This window comes from Chiloscyllium punctatum, chromosome 32, assembly GCF_047496795.1.
Source record: "Chiloscyllium punctatum isolate Juve2018m chromosome 32, sChiPun1.3, whole genome shotgun sequence".
Lineage (NCBI taxonomy): Eukaryota > Metazoa > Chordata > Chondrichthyes > Orectolobiformes > Hemiscylliidae > Chiloscyllium > Chiloscyllium punctatum.
The window spans coordinates 3,285,297-3,307,013 of record NC_092770.1 but is presented as its reverse complement, the minus strand read 5'-3'; the positions used below and the strand labels follow the sequence as shown (position 1 = coordinate 3,307,013).

Genomic DNA, 21,717 nt, shown 5'->3' with positions numbered 1-21,717 from the left:
CAAATCCTCCTTGTATTTATGTTAAAAGTGGGAGACAGTGCTCATAATACACAGAGCTGTAGACAGATCCTTCCCAAATTAGCCTAGAAAGTTCACTCATAATAACTACCAGTCATAGAAAAACCAGTCATAGAACCAGTCCCATAAATGGAATAGAAAAAGTTACTTCTGGTTTTCTTCCATGTTGAGGATTCAACACATATATCACACAAGTAGAGAATATGTTGTTACTATGGGTGGAATCTCACCAGGTTCCAAACAGTGTGGGCTATGGTGAGATGACAGACTGAATTGGGTAAAAACAATGATTGCAAATGCTGGAAACCAGATTCTGGATTAGTGATGCTGGAAGAGCACAGCAGTTCAGGCAGCATCTGAGGAGCAGTAAAATCGACGTTTCGGGCAAAAGCCCTTCATCAGACTGAATTGATTGACATGTTTTGCAAGGCCAATAGAATCATAGAATCAAACAGTACAATAGAGGCCCTTTGGCCCATTGAGTCTTCATTGACCTCATTGTGATCATTTTGCTACATCTTGTTCACTGTTCTCAAGTGACATGGTGAGATTCTCCCAATTGTCGCACATTATTGTTTGCTAAATGCCTTGTTAACAGCCCAGTTCACCATGGGCTACAGTCTTACCAAGTTCACCATATAATCTAACCATTGGGAAAGCCTCACATAGAAACCGGAGCAGGTTCATGGTGGTTTCAACTTGCTACTTGCTCCAAAAGGCTTTCATGTTACCCATGGACAAACTACAGAGCAGGGCATAATCCATCAGCAATGGATATATGTACCCTTCCACAGGAAGGTTCCAGACATTAGCATTCCACTTTTAGCAAGTCATTGCCACCATCCTGCTATTCTCCAATGAATGTCACTGTGCCCCGGAACTGCAAATTGGTCTAGCAGGGCACGCTGATAACCAGCAATGAATGGGTACATTTTGGACAGGTATTGTGCAAGGAAAGAACCTATTACACAGCATGAGGCAAGCTGCCTACCAAGACTGCTCTCCCTCTCTCAGCTTGCATTCACCTCGTGCCTCCCAGTATGCCCACAGTATACAAGCCTTGCCTAGCTGGGCCTTGCATTAGCAAGTGGGATAATTACACATCCAAGCAACTGAGTGTGCTGTGCTGCAGCTCTCACTCACAGGCTCATGCATCTTGTCTTACATCAAAATGCCACGTCACTCGAGTACCTGCACCACATGCCCTTAGCATTCATGCCAAACATACAGAACCTGCAGCAAGCCATGCCACAGATCTGAAAAGATGAGGTGAGTAGTTGGCAGTGAAATCCATGGAGATTTTTAACTACTGAAAGGAATACAGCAGGTAGATGCAAGTAAGCTGTTTCGTCTGGTTGGAGAATTTAGGGCAAAATACTTAAAATTAAGGGAGATGTCACTTACGTCTGAGATGAGGAGAAATTCTTTCACTCAGAGGGCGTGATCCTTTGGAATTCTCAACCACAGAGGGCTGTTGAAGTTTCCACTTTGAGTATACTTCTAGTCGAGATTGATAGATGTCTGATTACCAATGGCACACAGGGTTGTGGGGATTGGGTATCATAAAGGCATTGAAGGGTTTGATCAACCAGGATTGGATTAGATGGTGACATATTTGACTGGCTGAATGGCCTACCCCTGTTCGTCTTTAACTAAATGTGCTTCTGTGAAGGTTTTATAAAATCAATGCATGTACAGAAACCCACAAGATTTTTGTGCAGCTTCGATGACCGTTACAGCCCTCAAAATTAGCTAATTCCATCTTTCTGTCTGTACCTTTGGAACTCTTAATTTCAAATGAACATTATTTAATTTAAATGTTAAAATAATATTGTGATATCATATTCATGTTTAAGTTATGCACTTGTGCAATAGGCCTAATGTCCTTTTGGTTTGATGGCAGATTCCAGTTAATTAAAACATCCATGTTACTACCATATCGCAAAGTGTGAAATGGCTGGCTTTATGAACATTGGCTTGATGTTTTGAGTTACTTACACTTACAGGTAGATTGTGAACTTTTCAGGTTGAAAATGCAGCCTTAGATCCATTCATGAGTGTGAGTGATAAACATTAGGCGATTGTTTGGAACAAAACAGAAATTGCTGGTGAAATAGCAGCTCTGGCAGCATCTGTGGGAAGAAAGCAGAGTTAATGTTTCAACTCATAGAGTCGTAGAGATGTACAGCACAGGAACAGACCCTTCGATCCAACCTGTCCATGCCGACCAGATATCCCAACCCAATCTAGACCGACCTGCCAGCACCCGGCCCATATCCCTCTAAACCCTTCCTATTCATATACCCATCCAGATGCATTTTAAATGTTGCAATTGTACTAACCTCCATCACTTCCTCTGGCAGCTCATTCCATACACATACCACCCTCTGAGTGAAAATATTGCCCCTTAGGTCTCTTTTATATCTTTCCCCTCTCACCCTAAACCTATGCCCTCTAGTTCTGGACTTCCTCACCTCAGGGAAAAGAACTTATCTGTTTACCCTATTCATGCCACTCATGATTTTATAAACTTCTAGAAGGACACCCCTCAGTCTCTGACGCTCCAGGAAAAACAGCCCCAGCCTGTTCAGCCTCTCCCTGTAGCTCAGATCCTCCAACCCTGGCAACATCCTTGTAAATCTTTTCTGAACCCTTTCAAGTTTCACACCATCTTTCTGATAGGAAGGAGACCAGAATTGCATGCAATATTCCAACAGTGGCCTAACCAATGTCCTGTACAGCCGCAACATGACCTCCCAACTCCTGTACTCAATACTCTGACCTATAAGGGAAAGCATACCAAACACCTTCTTCACTATCCTATCTATCTGCAACTCCACTTTCAAGGAACTATGAACCTGCACTCCAAGGTCTCTTTGTTCAGCAGCACTCCCTAGAACCTTACATTAAGTATATAAGTCCTGTTAAGATTTGCTTTCCCAAAATACAGCACCTCGCATTTATCTAAATTAAACTCCATCTGCCACTCCTCAGCCCATTGGCCCATCTGATCAAGATCCCATTGTAATCTGAGGTAACCTCCTTCACTGTCCACTACACCGCAGGATAGCTTTGATGATTTTACATCAATAAACTTATACACTGAGAAAATGACTTGGTCCTCTTTACACAATTGCCAATCAGGCTAATTTTTGAGCACATCAAGATGTAGGAATCTTGCATGTATACAGACTAGTGAAGGTGGACTGATGTAGATAGTTGTAGAGAAACCCTTAGTGAACTTCTCAACTAGTATGGGAAGGAAAGGGAGCTTGTAAGAACCTTCCATTTAGAAGGTGAATTTGTAAATCTGTGCCACTGTGTCTTAAAGCTGTAATCAAAATGCTTTAGTTTTTTGAATGATGTCCACCTATATTCCAAAAGATCTGCATTTATTGACCATCTCTATTTGATCTTGAGAAGGTGGTGGTGAGCTGTCTTCTTGAACTATTGTAGATACATGTTGTAAGCAGACCCACCATGCTGTTAGGGACAGAGTTCAAAGACTTTGGCCCAGGCATAATGAAGGAACAGCCATCTTGCACCAAATCAGGATGGCGCATGACTTGGAGAGGAATTTGCAGTTCCATGTGATGCAACGTTATTGATGATGCATTCTACATATCCCTCGTGTCACGTTCTTGTCTGTGGCCACTTCCTGCCACATATCACCTCAAGGACCCTCCAATGTGGTCTGACATGTTGTTCCTTCATCCTGGCCAATTAAACCATTTACATTGGAACATTACATTGTGAGAAAGACATGATTCGGGTATGAGTTTGGGAGCCAATGCTCATCCTTGTGTAGGGTTGCTGACCATGCATCAAAAAAAATTCCCGTATTTCTTTGAGGTAAACTGTTAACCATTATTTACCTTGAAGATCATGGAGTAGTCACTAAGAACTTTCTACAATATATTAGTCTATATAAGGGTATGCTGTCCATGGTCCAAGAGGAATAGGTTTGATGAGCCAAGAGCACTTGCTATATTTTTTTCTTTAAAAAATGCAAATGGCTTTTTTTATGGAAACTTGCACTGTTACTGACAATTTATTTTTGCTTCTGATTTCGGCAGTTCGTGCTTTCTGAAGTGTCATTCCCAAGAAGGCTGATTTAAGCTGAAATCTTTTGCTGTGTCAGTTTTATAAAATAACTTAATTTGTTTTTTGTGCACTTTCTTAAACTGGGGATAATGATTTTGAAGCAAAGAAAAATAAATGAACCTGTTCCCTGGAAACTGTGAACATTGCTCTGTGATTGTGTCAACCAAGAAACGTAAAAAGGGGTTGGTCATTCACACTGATTTCCACTCCCTCTCTGTTGTGAGTAACCTTGCTTTCAGACAATCCCTTCTGCTTTAATCGATTACTGTGGAGATCAAATTTCTGTCTGGTAACTTAACCACTTGTTGACCAAGTTCCTGCTCAGAATGATCTTTCCTGGCTGTAAAACCTCTGACCAGAGACTTCTGGTGTTCAGCTGAAGACACAGTTTTACATTAACAAAAAAATGCAAAATTACACTCAACTATTTTGACTCATTTTGAGGTATCTTTGGGGACTCTACAATTTCCAACATCTCTTCAGTTCTTTCCCCCTAAACTATGGTGAATGAGCTAGACCTGCATTAACTCATTCCCAGGAACAAACTTCAGATGCAGGAGATCTTAAACAAAAAAAAACAAATTGCTGGAGAAACTCAACAGGTCTGGTAGCATTTGTGGTGCGAGTAACAGAATTAAAGTTTTAAGTCCAGTGACCCTTCTTCAGAAATTAAGTATTTTTTTGAGCACTACAGTTTAAACTCAATGCGGTATTATTGGGCAAGTGGGCTGGTGGAAACACTTAATAGTTTGAGTGAATGCTTCCAATCAATTCCATCGCACATTCTGAAATTTAGTGTAATACCAATACAAAGAGAATGGGGAGCTCTTGTGGTGTAGTGGTAGTCCCTACAGATTAATTAGAAAATATCTACAAGGAGGTTCATCAGTCACAAACACTTAGCCAATTTCTTTCTCCCCTGCTCATTTGGGGGCTCTATTTTCCCCAGCTGAAACATTTTGAATTGGGGAAAAATTAGATTAGATTCCCTGGTGTGGAAACAGGCCCTTCGGCCCAACCAGTCCATACCGACCCTCCGAAGAGTAACTCACCCAGGCCCGTTTCCCTCTGACTAATGCCCCTAACTCTATGGTCAATTTAGCATGGCCAATTCACCTGGACTACACATCTTTGGACTGTGGAAGGAAACTGGAGCACCCGGAGGAAACCCACACAGACACAGGGAGACTGTGCAAACTCCACACAGTCAGTCACCCAAGACTAGGATTGAACCTGGGTCCCTAGTGCTGTGAAGCAGCAGTGCTAACCACTGAGCCACCATGCAATGTCAAAAGTTAATTGAGAAAGGACATTTTATGATTACACTAGAAGTCCATTTTTTTCGTACCTAAAAGGCATACAGATGGCATAGGATGAAAATGGTTTCATTGCAAAAGCGGTGCTACAGAAATGACACTCAAGCTTAGAGTCACAGTTATATAGCATGGAAACAGACCCTTCAGTCCAATTCATCTATGTTGACCATATATCCTAAATTAATCTAGTCACATTTGCCAGCATTTGGACCATATCCTTCTAAACCTTCCTATTCACATACGCATCCTGATGCCTTTTAAATGTTGCAATTATACCAGCCTCCATCACTTCCTCTGGCAGCTCACTCCATATACGCAGCACCCTCTGTATGAGAAAGTTGCCCCTTAGGTCCTTTTTAAATCCATCTTCTCTCACCTTAAACCTATGCCCTGTAGTTTTGAACTCCCCATGCCAGGAACAACTTGTCTATTTACCCTATCCATGACCCTTGTGATTTTATTAAACTTCGCAAGGTCACCCTCAGCCTCTGATGCTCCAGAGAAAACAGCCCCAGCCTATTCAGTCTCTTCCTATAGCTCAAACCCTCCAACCTTGGCAACATGCTTGCAAATCTTTTCTGAACTCTTCCAAGTTTCACAACATCCTTCCAATAGCAGGGACACCAGAATTGAATGCAGTTTTTCAAAAGTGGCCTAACCAATGTCCTGTACAGCCACAACATGACCTTGCAACTCCTAGACTTAGACCAATAAAGGCAAGCATACCAAATGGCTTTACTACCCTGTCTACCTGTGACTCTACTTTCAAGGGACCACGAACCTACACTCCAAGATTTCTTTGTTCAGCAACAATCCTCAGGACTATTCTTTGAAATTGTAGCCTTGGTTTCAAGTAACCTAGGTATAAAATTAGGTTGGAAACCAAAACGGGGTTTGTACTGTTACCAATTTAGTAAGTGGGACAGTACAACATTGTACTCTGTTCAAATTCAGTCTAAAGAATCCTGAAAAGTTAAAATTAAATGTAATTTATGTATTGTCTGACTCATTTCCTGAAACATCTCATGCTTTTTCCAATATAGATGTTCAAAGTTTTTAAATATTTAAATTGACAGTTTGAGGAAGTAAACAAATGGAGCCAGGAGTGAGGCTAACAGCTTTTCTCCCCCCCCTGGTATGAGAGTCTGGAGTTACTGGGCATAATCTCAGGATAAGCATTTGAGTGAACAGCCTTCTTCAAGAGTTGTGAATCTGTGGAAGCTTCGACCCCAGAGTGCCATGGATGCTCAGTGCAGGTCATCGACTCAAAGAAAATCTGGGGCTATGGGGACGCAGGAGCAAAGTGAAATTAGGTCAAAGATTCGGTCAAAAATTAGGTCATTCCTGAAGAAGGGCTCATGCCTGAAACGTCGATTCTCCTGCTCCTTGGATGCTGCCTGACCTGCTGCGCTTTTCCAGCAACACATTTTCAGCTCTGATCTCCAACATCTGCAGTCCTCACTTTCTCCCGTCAGAGATTAGCCATTAAAATAATAAAACAAAGATCCAGGCTCACTAAGGGAGTTGCAGGTCGCAGGAGTGGTATGTGAAGAAAAAACTGGATGTCACCACATTGCAATAAAGTAAATAATTGAAGTCTTGAGTGAAGAGTTCTCATTCTCTCTTCAAACTTTCAAGTAACCTGATCAAAATTGTCATCCTGGTCGAGCAAGTGGCAGAATTGGTTAACATACCAGACTGCCTTCGGTCACCTGCCGCAATGATGACAGAATTAGGCTACTTTGGTACATAACCTGTTTCTAGTGATCAAGGTTTTACAAAACAAATTACTCTACAAAACGTTGTTTCACTCACAGAGACCATTCAAAACATTCATGTCATAAGTAGCAACATTGAGTCTTGTAAGTTGAGTTTGAGTGGTGGAAGTGGGATTAAATCCCAGTAGAGAGTTTCATTTAATCATGGTGCCAGTTGGCACTAAAACTCAAAAATGAGAAGTGCTCCCACTTCCCAGTGTTTGTAATTTAATATATTCCCAAATCCATTAATTTATTTGAAAATGATGGAGCTGGCAGTCTTCAGGAGTGACTGTCCTTCCCAACAGGTAAGCTGCCTGTGAGAAACATAGAAAATAGGAGCTGTAAGAGGCCATTCAGCCCATTGAGCCTGCTTCACCATTCTACAAGATCTTGGCGGCTCACCCAACTCAGTACTCCATTCCCATCCCCATACTCTTTGGATCCCTTTGGCCCGAAGAACTGTATCTAACTCCTTCTTGAAACCATTCAATCTTTTACTCTATCGGCTTCTCTGGCAGAGAATTCCACAGGCTTACCGCTCTCTGGGTGAAGAAATTTCTCTGTATCTCAGTCCTAAATGGCCTACCCCATTTCTTAGAATCTGATCCCCTTGTTCTGCACACCCTGGTTGTCAGGAACATCCTATCTACATTTACCCTATCTAGTCCTGTTAGAATTTTATAGGTTTCTACGAGATGCCCTTTCCCCTCATTCTTCTAAACTTCCAACTGATCCAGTCTCTTTCCATTCAGCTGTCCTGGAATTTCAGAAATCAGTCTGCTAAACTTTTATTACACTCCTCCCACAGCCAGAACATCCTTCCTCAGGTAAGGAGACCAAACTGCACACAATACTCCAGGCACCATACAAATGCAGAAACCTTAATCGTGTACATGAATCCTCTCACTATGAAGGCTAACACACCATTTACCTTCTTCATGTCCCGCTGTACCTGCTGTTAATGACTGCCACCACTCAGAAAAAGGCTGGTTTCTTCCTACTCTTTGTTTCCTGTCTGTCAACCAGTTCAATATCCCAGTCAGTACCTGGCCTCAGTTCCATGCTTTTTAATTTTATATGTTTATCTCTTAGGTGGGATATTATTGAATGTCTCTGAAAGTCCGATTAATAATCCACATTCACTGGCTCACTCTTAGCAATTTTACTAGTTACATTGTCAAAAAAATTCCAGTAATTTGTTAAACATGATTTCCTTCAGCAAATCTGCACTTACTCTGACAATCCTGTGGTTTTCAAGTGTTCTGCTATTAAATCTTTTATAAAAGACATTCACATTCCTCTACAACTAATGTCAGGTTAATTAGTTTGTAATTCTCTGTATCTTCTTTTTAAAATAGTGGGGTCACATTAGCTACCCTCTAAACCTTAGGAACTATTTTGAAACTGTTTTACAGAAACTTGAAAGATGACCAAAAAATGCATCTACTATTTCTACAGCCACTTCCTTAAGTATTCTGGGATGCAGATGATCAGTATTTGAGGATTTAGAGTTTGTTAATCCCATCAATTTTCCCAACACCATTTCCCTACTAATTCTGATTTCCCTCAGTTCCTCACTCTCACTAGACCTTGTGCTCCCCAACATTTTCAGGAAATTATTTGTGACGATAGGCCAAAATATGTCCTAAATTGGTCTGCCATCTATTTGTTCCCCATTATAACTTACCTGTTTCCGATTGTAAGGGACCTACAGTTGTCTTCACTACTTTGTTTTCACTTCACATATCTATGAAAACTTTTACAATCAATTTTTATGCTCCCTATACATTTATTCTCACACTCTATTGTCCCTGTCTTAACCAATCCCTTTGTCCTCTTTTGCAGAAATCTGAACTGTTCCTAATCCTTGGGTCTGTTGCCTTTTATAGCCGATATCTATGCCCCTTCCTTAGATCTAATAGTATCCCTAATTTCCCTCGTTAGCCATAGATAGGCCAACTTCCCCATTTTAGTTTTGTGTCATAAAGGAATGAACAATTGTGGCTGTTCCTCCATCTGCTCTTTAAATGGTTGCCATTGCCTTTAAGTAACACCATCATCCCTTTAAGTAACATCCCCCAAGTTATCATAGGCACCTCTTGTTCATAGTTTCCTCTATTTGGATTCAGAACCCTCATCTCAGAGCCAACAATGACACTCTCTACATAATAAATGACACTCTCCATTTTATTGAAGAATTCTATCAGATAATGGTTACTCTTCTCGAGTGCCCTCACACAGCTAGATTGCCAATGATCCTTTTCGCATTACAGAATACCCAGTTTAGGACGGCTGGTTCCCTAGTTGGTTCCTCAACATACTGATCCAGAAAACCATCTCATATCCACTCCAGGAATTCCTCTTCTGTACAGAAGATTTGATTTGATTTGCCCAATTTATATGCAGATTAAAGTCACCCATAATTACAGTTGTATCTTTGCTGCTTCTGTCTCCAATTTCCTGTTTCATGCCTTCCCCAACATAACCACCACTCTTTAGGGGTGTATTATTTTCTGCACCTTGGTGTTTCTAAACTCTACCCACGCAGACTCCACTTCACCAGAGCTAATATCATTCCTCACTATTGCATTAAGTACTCCTTAACCAGCAATACTACCCCACCTCCTTCTCCATCATTCCTAAAATCTGAATACCCTGAATATTCAGTGCCCATATCTGGTCACCATACAGCCACATCCCCTTAATCTCAACTATACTATACACATTTGTGTCTACTTGCACAATTAATTCATCCACTTCATTGAAGGATATTATTCACTGGGAAGAAATTACAATTAAAAAAAGGGGAAAAAAAAAGGATTGCATAACAATGTTAAAGAAATATTCCATTCCACTTGTATACACAAAATTTAAATTTTATTTTTGGGGCCTTTTTTGTTTATTTTTGTAGAATTTTGCTAACAGCAAAATAATAAAATAGAACAACAACAACTTTGTTTGGTACAACAGAAAACATGTCCACATAAGAACAAAACATAGCATATAGAGTCTTAAAGTCATAGATTTTCATCCCTTTTTTCATGCTGTTTTGCACTTTGCAAGAGGTGAGCTTGGCACAGGTGTCATGGTAAATCAGTCTATCACAACTCCTTTCTTCTTAGATCCGTGTCAATTGATGCCACAGACTTGAAGGCAAAATGCTTTCAACCTTTTCCATCACAAAGTTTAATGGAGCAAACAATGTACTGAGAAACTGGAGAGAAAAAAATGATAAAGGAGAGATTTTAAATTAGATTTAGCAACCAAACGCTCAACACATGGATACAAAAATTGATCTTGAGCAACACATCGAAAATATTTCAGCAACTTATCTAATTTTCAAAATTATAGATTACTTTTTTATGTGTGAAGTAAAGAGCTTTCATGACTTTCCTTCAGAGTTACTGACTGCAATCTATGTCAGTGTTTCATTCTTCAGAAAACACTGCAATTCTACATTCAATGTGTCATTGAGAACCAGGCTGCAACACAACACTTCATGATAACCTTTCTTCGATGTAGGACCAAGAATTGTGAGCATTGGAGGCAGCAAATTTGGCTGAAGTAGCACCAAGTGAAGATGATCAGCTGTTCTGCCTGACAACCTGGTCAACCATCTCCTTTCAGGGATAGACAATAAATACGGGCCTAGCCAGCAATGTCCACATTCCATGCAGGAATAATAACAAGCATCAAATAAATTGACTGGTTGCTCACTTAATTTGTTATTTATGTGACCTTGCTGTACACAAATTGGCTGCCATGTTTGCCTTCAAAAGCAAGAATGTTGGCAACACAAGAAGTAGCAAGCTGCTATTTAAATGCAAATACTTCCCCCCTACCCTTTATCTGATGCATTATTGGATAAAAGTCAAGCAAAATTAGTCATTAATGGCCAGTTGTAGCATCTTCACAGTCCAACCCATGCAGTGTATCATGCTATTTCAGGACACAAATCAAGTTCATAACATCACAGGTCAAAGGATCAGATGTAACTGTTAATTTGTAATTACTATTCTACTTGTTGTTCTACAGTAATATTAGAACTGAATACTGAATCCAACTATCGGAACCCAATGTCTCACATTTACAGCTCCAACATAACTCCAAGCTGGTCCAGACCCACCAGACCTTGGTTTCAGACCAAACATCACTGGGAAAACTGAAGAGAAATAAAGTGTGACCATCAAGGAAAAAGTAAAACATGAGATGAAGAAGTGTGTGTGAGTGGGCCCATATTTGTAGATGTACTCTTTAATATAACAATACCTATAAGGTGTGAATCTTCCTCTTCCCCATTGTGCACAGATTTCTGTTATGCCCATATTCTGGCATGATGCCAAGAGGAGCAGCAGCCACGTCAATGGGTATACCGTGAAAACTTGGCAGGTAAACACAATTACTCCTGCAGGCCTGAGAGTGACAGTGCTTCCTAAGGACCGCTGGCGATAATCATCCAAACAGCTCCCCCTGCCCAATTGTCCACACAGGTCGGGAAATAGAAAAACTTTCATAAGGAGTTGGAACACATTACCAAAAATCCATTTTCACCTGATCTTGTAGGTTTGGCCCTCTGAGGCAAAAACCCAGGAAAAAGACATGGGGTGTAGTTTGACATCAGTTCCACGTGAATGATTTTTGATTTAAATGTTCCCATCTGCTTCTTACGGAAACATTCCACCCACAGCCAGACTTAGTGCTGGAAATGTGTATGAAGTGCAGAAGAGGACGAGGATCAGCATAATGGCTCTGTCCACTTTATTCTCTGCTTCACACTGGGGAAACCCACATTATGCATATAGAAAGCACACCAGAAAATTGGCTCCACATATTTCATTGAACTCTGCTCAGTAAATAAGAACAATGCTTGGAACGAAGTCAGGCAGGTACATATCAGATTTGTGAGCAAATTCTAGCAAATTAATCATCATTGAGACGCCAAAGTGTGAATAAGATATGACAGTATAAAATGCTCACTTATTCAAAGCAACTGTTGTTCCCTTGCACGACATGCAGGCTGAAAGCTCTTTCAGATCCCATTCAAGTCTATAAGATTATCAGATAATTGCTGGACCAACAGTCTTGCTGCTTTATGTAGCCTTGGGCCAATGTTGACATTCATTCCTCTGCTGCTCTGCTAAGCAAACCCATTTTAAAAGCAGATGCTAAATGACACATTGCGTTAGCGTCATTTATTTGTAATGCCTTCACAAAAAGTAGTAAGCTGAATATAATCAAATGCAAAATGTTGACAAGGATGTATTTTAGTATTGAAGATAAATGAAGAGCTTTTATTTTCAAAATGAGATCCACACATTGCAGCAGTGAGGTGGAAACCAATACAACATTTAAGATTTAGATGAACATTTGATTTGGGGCAGCGTGCACGACGATGGGTCAAGTGGTGGAAAATGGGATTAGAGTAAATAGAGGCTTGATGACTGGCCTGGACATAGAGCTGTAGAGATACACAGCACAGAAGCAGACCCTTCAGTCCAACTCACCCATACTGACCAGAGATCCTAAATTAATCTAGTTCCATTTGTCAGCACTTGGCCCATATTCCTCTAAACTCTTCCTATTCACATACCTATCTAGATGCCTTTTGAATGTTGTATTTGTACTAGCCTCCACCATTTCCTCTGGCAGCTCATTCCATACATGCACCACCCTCTGTGTGAAAAGGTTGCCCCCTTAGGCCCATTTTAAATGTTCCCCCTCTCACCTTAAACCTACGCCCTCTAGTTCTGGACTCCTCCATCCCAGGAAAAAGACCTTGAAAAGTTTATCCTATCAATGCCCCTCATGATTTTATAATCCTGTATAAAGTTACCCCTTAGCATCTGATGCTCCAGGGAAAATAGCCCCAGCCTATTCAGCCTCTCCCTAAAGCTCAAATTCTCCAACCCTGTCAACTTCCTTGTAAATCTTTTCTGAACCCTTTCCAAGTTTCACACTGCTGAAGGGCCTCTGTGATGTAATGTCCTATGACTCCATAATGCATGTGGAAATATCTCAGTGCCTAAGATTTGGATTCAAAGCATATTTCCTAACCAATGAATTACTATATTTGCTAATTAGAACAAATCTCATTTTTTAGTACCTGGGCCACTAATGAGGACACTTCAAATATCATTATCTTTAATTTCAAAAACTCAGTTGAACTATTGGGCAGCAATATGGCATAGCTTTGTAAACAAACCCCTCAGAAATACCTTGTCTCATTGGAATTTACTTCTAAGTTTGAACTATCGGTTAAAAGTTGGCCAAAGCATTCTTAACTTCTGTAATCACAGCTTTTAATAATTTGATTCAATTTTCTATCTGTAAATAAGCTTTAAATTGATTGCATGGTGTCAGAAACATGACAATATTTTTCATCATCAATAAATTAAAACAGGCTCGAAATCAACATGGAGGGTTTCCAATTTATTAATTAATCACTCCTGTGGTTAATGTAGCCACTGACGCCAGCCAGAACTCCAGTCTTTAATCAGCGAGTCCACTGTAAAGTGTTAACACCATTCCCAGAGGTGTCCCTAAGTTAAGGACTAAAACAAACCAAGTCTCAAACCAAACTACTATTCAGCAGCTTCTGCTGGAGAGCTGTGACTCAGTAAATGATCAATATTCAATGTAGGCAGAGAACTTTTATTGTTCTCCTCCAACAGCTGGAAATTAAGGACATCAAGGTATAATGGAGATAGTGCAGAAAACTGACACTGTGGCAGCCCTAATCGAATTGAATGATGTAGTGGGTTGACTAGTTTACTCCTGCTCATATATTCCTAAAAGCAAGTAAAGTGTACCTCCCGAGTTAACCCAAATGATTAATCTATGATGACTCAGCAGCATGTTTAAATTGAAAAACTTCACTCATTGCCAATGACTTGAATGCCACAGAACAATCATCAGCTGCAGTGAACACCGTGGATCAGCCTGTCAGATACAGCAAACATTATATAAATGCCAGGGAGAGGGTGATAATAATCTTTCTGTATTATTTTTAATTGTATGTGTTGCCACTAGTGAAAGAAAATTAATCAATTCTGGAGATGTGGTTTGTTTTACCACAAGCAACATAATAGAGAGGGAAGCGGATGGATGGACAGGTAGAGAGGAAAAAATCACTAAATATAGTTTGTACAACTATATCACAATCCATGAATATTGTATTTTTTTTCAATTCAGCCACAGAAACATAGGAAGTCAGTGCAGTAGGTCTGGAAGGTCAGGCAGCATCCAAGGAGCAGGAGAATCGACGTTTCGGGCATGAGCCCTTCTTCAGGAAAGAAGGGCTCATGCCTGAAATGTCGATTCCCCTGCTCCTTGGATGCTGCCTGACCTGCGCTTTTCCTGCAACACATTTTCAGCTCTGATCTCCAGCATCTGCAGTCCTCACTTTCTCCAGTGCAGTAGGTCTGGCAACGTCTGTGGAGAGAAATCAGAGTTAACGCTTTGGGTCCAGTGACCCTTCTTCAAGGTACTGAAAAACTGCAACTGAGATAACAGACCTCCAACAACCATAACCATGTTCTTTTGTGCCAAGTATGACTCCAACCAGTGAAGAGTTTTCCCCTTGATTCTCATTGACTCCATTTTTGTTAGGGCGCTTTGACGCCACAAGTCACTCTCATCTCATGTCAGGAATCCAGCTCTTTTGCCAAGTGGAAGGCCCAGCCTCATTCGGAGTGTGGCCAGTGGAGATTCCTGAGAGACCTGTGTGTATGGTTTCTTATCCGATTAGGTGCCCACTGGCAGGATCACGTCACCTTGTGATGAATGGGCCCCTCGAGTTCCCTCATTCTCCTGTTGCTTTGCCGTTGGGACTGAGCACCAATGGCTGGAGTGATGGGGTTCAGGGCTGCATGCATATCTGGCAGACTTGTAGGTTGCTTGACTTTGTTCTCCATGGCAGAAGCAAACCTGTCCATGGAGGCAGCCAGACACTCGCGTGCCAGGGGCAGACTAGCACAAACGGTGTTGGTGCAGTCCCTAAAGCTTTTGAGTTAACTTGTCTAGTGCCTCCGACAAACCTGCTCCTGGGTCTGCTTGCGTATTTGTATAGTTCCTACTTGCTAATGCCATGGGTTCCTCTCCTGCCTGGGTCTAAAGCAGGTGCCTGGCCTTCAGCAGGCTCCTAAGTGACAGTAACCTGGGCCATTTCCTCCTTAACTGATACCAGAGACGTGGCAGTCAAGTGCTCACCAGCAGGTGCTCCAACTCTGAACTGGCTAATGCTGCCACTGAGATATCAGTATCTGTGCTGCTCTAGGGTCCAGGAGAGGGTCCGAGTCTTCTTCCTCAGTGACGAAGGGAACATCGTGTGAAGTGCCCTTCTAGATTGCAGCCACTAAGGGAATATCCTGCTGGTGTCTACAGGAGAGAAAAGAAAGAATGCAGTGACCAAGAAATGGGACATTGTAGTATGTTAGTATGAAAGGCATAGTGGGGGTAATGGGAAGGTCATATGACAATGAGCAACACATCTTACTTCACTGCTGCCACATGGTGGTTTCCACATCCCCACAGGAGCTGCCCTAGTCTTCCCTGGCGAGGGCCAGGATTGTCTCCTTATGGGGGTTGAGGGGAGACACGTCAGGCATGCCACTGTAATAGGTTCTGTAATAGGCTGTTTTAACCTTTAATAAGAAAAGGGAGGGATTGAGTGAGTTTGGCCCAGCTGTTAGTACTGGTGCAGGAGGGGAGAGCTGGTGAGGTGCCCTGAGTGAATAAGACAACAGTGTAGACACCATCCAGTTTAGTAACATGCAGGGGGAATGAGGTGGGTGAGCGCGAGGGGACAAAGATGTTGCATGAAATAGTCAAAGTGGTAGAGCACGGGGCTTGACGGGATCGCGGAGAAAGAGTAAATCCAAAGGAGCAGAGAGAAGATGGTGGCACTTACCCTGTGAAGAATTTCACTGAGCTTCTTCCTGCAACCCTGGGCAGTTCTCCAGATGGTTGGGATTGCATTGACCCATGTGGGACCTCGTACCAGGCTTGGTCTGGTGGTATGGCCTTCAGTGATGGGTCCAGTGGGAAGAGGACACTCTTCTCTGCACCACCCCATCCTCCCTGTGGATTGTCCACAAAGTGGGTGCCAATTTCCTCTTATCGGTCATGTTCAGGACAAATGTCATAAACTGTGCAGGGCAGCCCTGGGCTGAGTGGGTACAACTGCATTTCAAAGATGGTGTTCAGCGATGATGAGTACTTCCGCCTGCAGTTTGTCTGGGAATTGGTAATCATCAGATAAGAGGGGTATCAGAGGAGCATGGTAGATAGTTCATGACTGAGTTCTGGATGATGGCGCGAGAAACTCACTAGGCCTTGGGGAGACCAACTCTGAGTGAAGTAACGGGACTTTGCCAAAACATGACAAGATTCAGCCCTATACTTCCAAATCTATTTTAAACATCCACTTCCAGTGGGCAGAGATTTAAAATGAATTTCATTGTTTCAAATGAGGGAACACTAAGGGCATTTGAAAAGCTGGCATTAAGAGTTAATAGTCACTTGAATGTGGCATCTTACCATCTTTAGTCATGTCCTGAATTTGGATAGTTAAAAACTATGAAAGAAAGAGTTGCAAAAACTGGCCTTATCTGGTACCACCACATCCGTGGGCATATATCCCATGATATTAGTTGGGACCTAGCAGGTATACAAAGAGCTAGAATAACTAGTTTGTATTATTGAGTCTTTAAACAGTTTTGCGGTTACGAATCAAAGCTCACACCACAGACTAAGGACGACCATGGCACACAGGAGAAAATCCTTTGATCTGAGTTTCATTGATCTTTCCAACAGCCCCTTTACGTTAGGATTTTAATAAGGCTACCTTCATGTAAAAAAAACAAAAATGAGAAAGTAACAATTAAGTAGACCCATTTTGGTGCAAATCAGGTGATTTATGTACTGTTTCAGTCCAACATCTTTTGCAGATATGGGTGACCTAACAAAACCTTGTTCCTTTCTTAGCAAAATTGATCAGAAAGATAAGGATAAGATCAAAAAGGTCTTGCACCTCAAGGACTCAAAAGTAATCCCAAATTGTTTGCCCATTCTATGTTCTTATGCCACTGATCAGAAAAGGTATTAAATCATCAGTACGACCAGGTGAAAAAACTTCATTGAATTTAAATAATTGAATTTAATAATATATATTATATAAATTGTGTAATGATTTCTATGACACAGCTATCCCATTTCTCAAGCAGTCACTTTCTCACTTTGTATACTACAAAACTGCCAGATTGCAGTATACCAGCAGTAGTGGTGAGTCATAGCCATCTTTCAGTACCTGTCAATGTAAACTACTACTTCAGTCACACTGCTGCCAAATCAGATCTTACCTGTCTAACTCAAAAGAGGTATTTGTGCTTGACACAGTTTAGTTCTACTGGGACCTGTGCTATCAGCCAAGGTAAGGGTCAGAGAAAGATCAAAGAATTGCGACTTTGATATGTCTACAGTAGTCACAGGGGTCCTTTAGGCACCCACACACAAACATCATCACTTTGGAGTCAAGGGAACTTCTATCATTAGACTTATTGAGTAACACAATGGACACGCACTACTCCGGACAAGAAAGTCAGAAACTATGCAACAGGGCTCAGGTGGCTCAGTGCGTTAAGGTCACAGACTTTCATGTTGTGACCTGGGTTCAGATTTTGACAAAACTTTGACATCAGAGCACAGCTGTTACCTGAGGCTGAGGATTGTCGAAAATAAATTTGTCAGCTCAAGGTTCTGTGGCTCATACGATATGCTGACATTATTAAAATTGAAGAGCTGAATGATCCAGCGGCTCTTTGCAATGCTTCAAGTGCAATTGTTTTTCTAATCTTTTTAAAACTCTCTCTTAAACAGGAAATGTGGTGTAAGCACTCAACTTAACTATGTTCCGAACTGTTATTATTGCAACACTGTTGCTGACTGTCACGGAATGAAAAGTCAATTTTCTTCCCCGCTCTGCTCACCCAGTCTCAAAAATGCAAGTTTGTTTCTCTATTAAATGGGCCGATTGTGAATGCCTGCATCTCTCTGGGCAATAAACTGAAGATCCAGGAACCACGTACCATTCAAATTTGCAATGTTTACCTGAAGTCATAACTCAACTAAGTGAGCCATTACACTGGCCATCAATGCTGGCTGGTTTTGTTCTTGTTCCATAACCAAATTATTAAAACATGGATTTCCGTATTGCTGGGATCTCGAAATAGTCTGAGACATTGTGGGATTTTAGTTTGCTATTGCTAAAGAAAACCTTGAGCAGCATTTGATGGGCGGTGTTCTCTGTCACACCACCAAAAAAGTCCGAAAGAATTTTGTGCAAGTTCCCAATCAGCCCCACATTTAAGATCAAGGAGGGTGAAAAACTGGAGCTGCCTCCAATCCCTAACTACAGAGGATGTCCCACCTTTCAGAGTTGCTGACCATTTGATTGGCTGGCTTCTCTGGAGGCTGCTAGAATTGCACCATTTAAAAGGCAACTGGATGGGTACATGAATAGGAAGGGTTTAGAGGGATATGGGCCAAGTGCTGGCAAATGGGACTAGATTAGGTTGAGATATCTGTTGGCATGGATGAGTTGGACATAAGGGTCTGTTTCTGTGTTGTACAACTCTGCAAGGAGTGGCCACTTACTGGGGGTGTAAGTAGTCCTAGCACAGAAGCCAGGAGCTAGATAGAGGAGAGTCCGGGGCTCTTGTGTGATCAAGACAAAACAATGAGTAGGAATATGAACATGCAGGTTGAGTCCGTGATTAAGAAAGCGAATGCAATATTGTCTCTTATCTCAAGAGGGTTGGAATATAAAAGCTGAGATGTACTACTAAGACTTTATAAAGCTCTGGTTAGGCCCCATTTGGAGTACTGTGTCCAGTTTTGGTCCCCACACCTCAGGAAGGACATACTGGCACTGGAACGTGTCCAGCGGAGATTCACACGGATGATCCCTGGAATGACAGGTCTAGCATATGAGGAATGGCTGAGGATACTGGGATTGTATTCGTTGGAGTTTAGAAGATTAAGGGGAGACTTAATAGAGACGTACAAAATAATACATGGCTTGGAAAAGGTGGATACTAGGAAATTGTTTCCGTTAGACGAGGAGACTAGGACCCGTGGACACAGCCTTAGAATTAGAGGGGGTCATTTCAGAACAGAAATGCGGAGACATTTCTTCAGCCAGAGAGTGGTGGGCCTGTGGAATTCATTGCCACGGAGTGCAGTGGAAGCCGGGACGCTAAATGTCTTCAAGGCAGAGATTGATAGGTTCTTGTTGTCTAGAGGAATTAAGGGCTACGGGGAGAACGCTGGTAAGTGGAGCTGAAATGCGCATCAGCCATGATTGAATGGCGGAGTGGACTCGATGGGCCGAATGGCCTTACTTCCACTCCTATGTCTTATGGTCTTATGGTGAATGTTGAGTGGACTACGGGTGGACGGTTTGATGTAGATCAGGAGTGAAAAGGCAAAAGGGGGCTCACCTGGCACCTGTATAATCCTAGTGAGGATGGCGCTAGGTATGCAGTGTACAAATTGTTCTCAGAGTTTTGTAGAGCCCGCCTGCAATCCTGCTGGTGGGGTGCTGTAAAAATCTGCCCCATACAAAAATGTTAAAATACTAAAAGACCATTCCAGTTTTAAAATACCACTACATATGTTTCTTTATGCATTTGTGCAAGAATATTCAATGATCCCTAATAAGTATTATGCACAGAATCATGGATTACAGGACCATCACAAATTCAAACAGGAGTAGGCCATTCAGCCCCTCGAGCCTGCCCCATCATTCAATAGGGTCATGGTGGCTCATGGTTGATCCAACATTCCTCACATCCACTTTCCTGCCCTTTCTCCACAACCCTTGATTCTCTGACTGATCAAAAATCTACCTATCTTAGCCTTAAATATGTACAAGCACTCAGCTCGCACAGCCCTCTGTGGCAAGGAGTTTCAAAGACCCTCAATTCTCAGAGAGGAAAATTCTTCCTCATCTCACAGTCTTAAATTGGCATCCCTTTATTCTGAAACGATGTCCTCTGGTCCTAGATATTCCCAAGAGGGGAAACATCCTCTCAGCATTTACCCTGTCAAGCTCCTTAAGAATCCTACCTGTTTTGATGAAATTAGATTCCCTACAGTGTGGAAACAAGCCCTTTGGCCCAACCAGTCCACACCGACCCTCCAAAAAGTAACCCACCCAGACCCATTTCCCTCTGACTCATGCACCTAACACTATGGGCAATTTAGCGTGGCCAATTCACCTGACCTGCACATTTTTGGACTGTGGGAGGAAACCCAGAGGAAACCCACGCAGACACGGGGATAATGTGCAAACTCCACACAGACAGTCGCCAGAGGCTGGAATTGAACCTGGGACCATGGTGCTGTGAGGCAGAAGTACACTGAGCCACTGTGCCCCCCTCTCATTCTTCTAAACTCCAGTGAGTAGAGTTCCTGATCCTGAAATAGTTTATACATGCATATTTTCAACTGCGATGTTGAGAAGTTGACTATTTTTTTAAACTGCATTGCCAAAAGATCCATTCAGGAAATTTAGCTTAAAGACTGTCAACTCTTAAAATATTCTTTGTATTTGCACAGAAGGTTGAATTGAAGATTGTCTGAATTATAAGTTTTCATTTTAAAATCTTCTGCATTCTGAATAATTATGCACCTTTTGTGATGCAAGATTCAAAGAAAACTCAATTCTCCATTTCTTTGAGTTGACAAAGCAACGTGTAGAACATTTACCTTATTCAAGCAAAGAAAACCTCTAACCTGATTTTACAAAAAAAGTGCAGAAAAACAAGTTTAAAAAAAACTTTTACTTCCATTCATAGAAGCTAAGAAAATCCTTGAGAACCACATACAACATAAATTCAGCCAGGACTCTCTGCAAATATACACTCCTCTGGGAGATCCACTTCAGAGACTTGATCTAACTCAGTGCTTCCCAAACCTTTTCCCACTTTGACCCTTATTTGAGGCTTGAAAATTGTTGCAGCCTCTCTGTGAGAACTGAGAGGTGCAGGGCAAGGGTCTGTGAAAGCTGGGAACATCTGACAGAGACTGAGTGCAATTGTTTTAATTTGGTTTGAACTCTGAAGTAACAACGGCTGGTGTAAGACCTTAAACCTAGCCCACTATGATGGATGTATCAGCTCAAGGTTCTGTGGCTCATACGATATGCCTACATCACAGACTGTTAACATTGTTCCGTTAATAAAAAAGGGAGGAAGGGATAGACCAGGGAATTACAGGTCACTCAGTCCAATTTTGGTGGTTCAGAATATATCTATACTTGGAAAGACATGGATTAATCAGGGATAATGAGCATGGTTGTAAGTTTGCTCAATGAGCTGGCAGGTTTGTGAGTTTTGAGAAGACTTGTAGCTCATGTTGAGGTTCAGGTTGCACGCTTGCTCACTGAGCTGGCAAATCTTCTCGAAAATCCCAAACCTAGAATCCCTACAGTGTGGAAACAGGTCCTTCAATTCAACAAG

General features: G+C 41.7%; 1 protein-coding gene across 9 annotated transcripts in view; it reads right to left on the bottom strand.

Moving 5' to 3' along the window:
- Positions 1 to 10,053: 10,053 nt before the first annotated feature.
- Positions 10,054 to 21,717, bottom strand: part of LOC140457835 (suppressor of tumorigenicity 7 protein homolog) — a 208,248-nt gene continuing 196,584 nt past the window's right edge. For 3 of the 9 annotated variants that reach the window (XM_072551499.1, XM_072551502.1, XM_072551507.1), the window contains exon 16: positions 15,887 to 16,432. In XM_072551499.1, coding sequence (XP_072407600.1) covers positions 16,313 to 16,432 — 120 coding nt within the window. In that variant the 3' untranslated portion in view covers positions 15,887 to 16,312. Of the gene's footprint in view, positions 10,413 to 14,524; positions 15,575 to 15,886; positions 16,433 to 21,717 lie in introns of those variants that run through there. The other 6 variants (XM_072551503.1, XM_072551506.1, XM_072551504.1 and 3 more) reach the window with 4 other exon arrangements.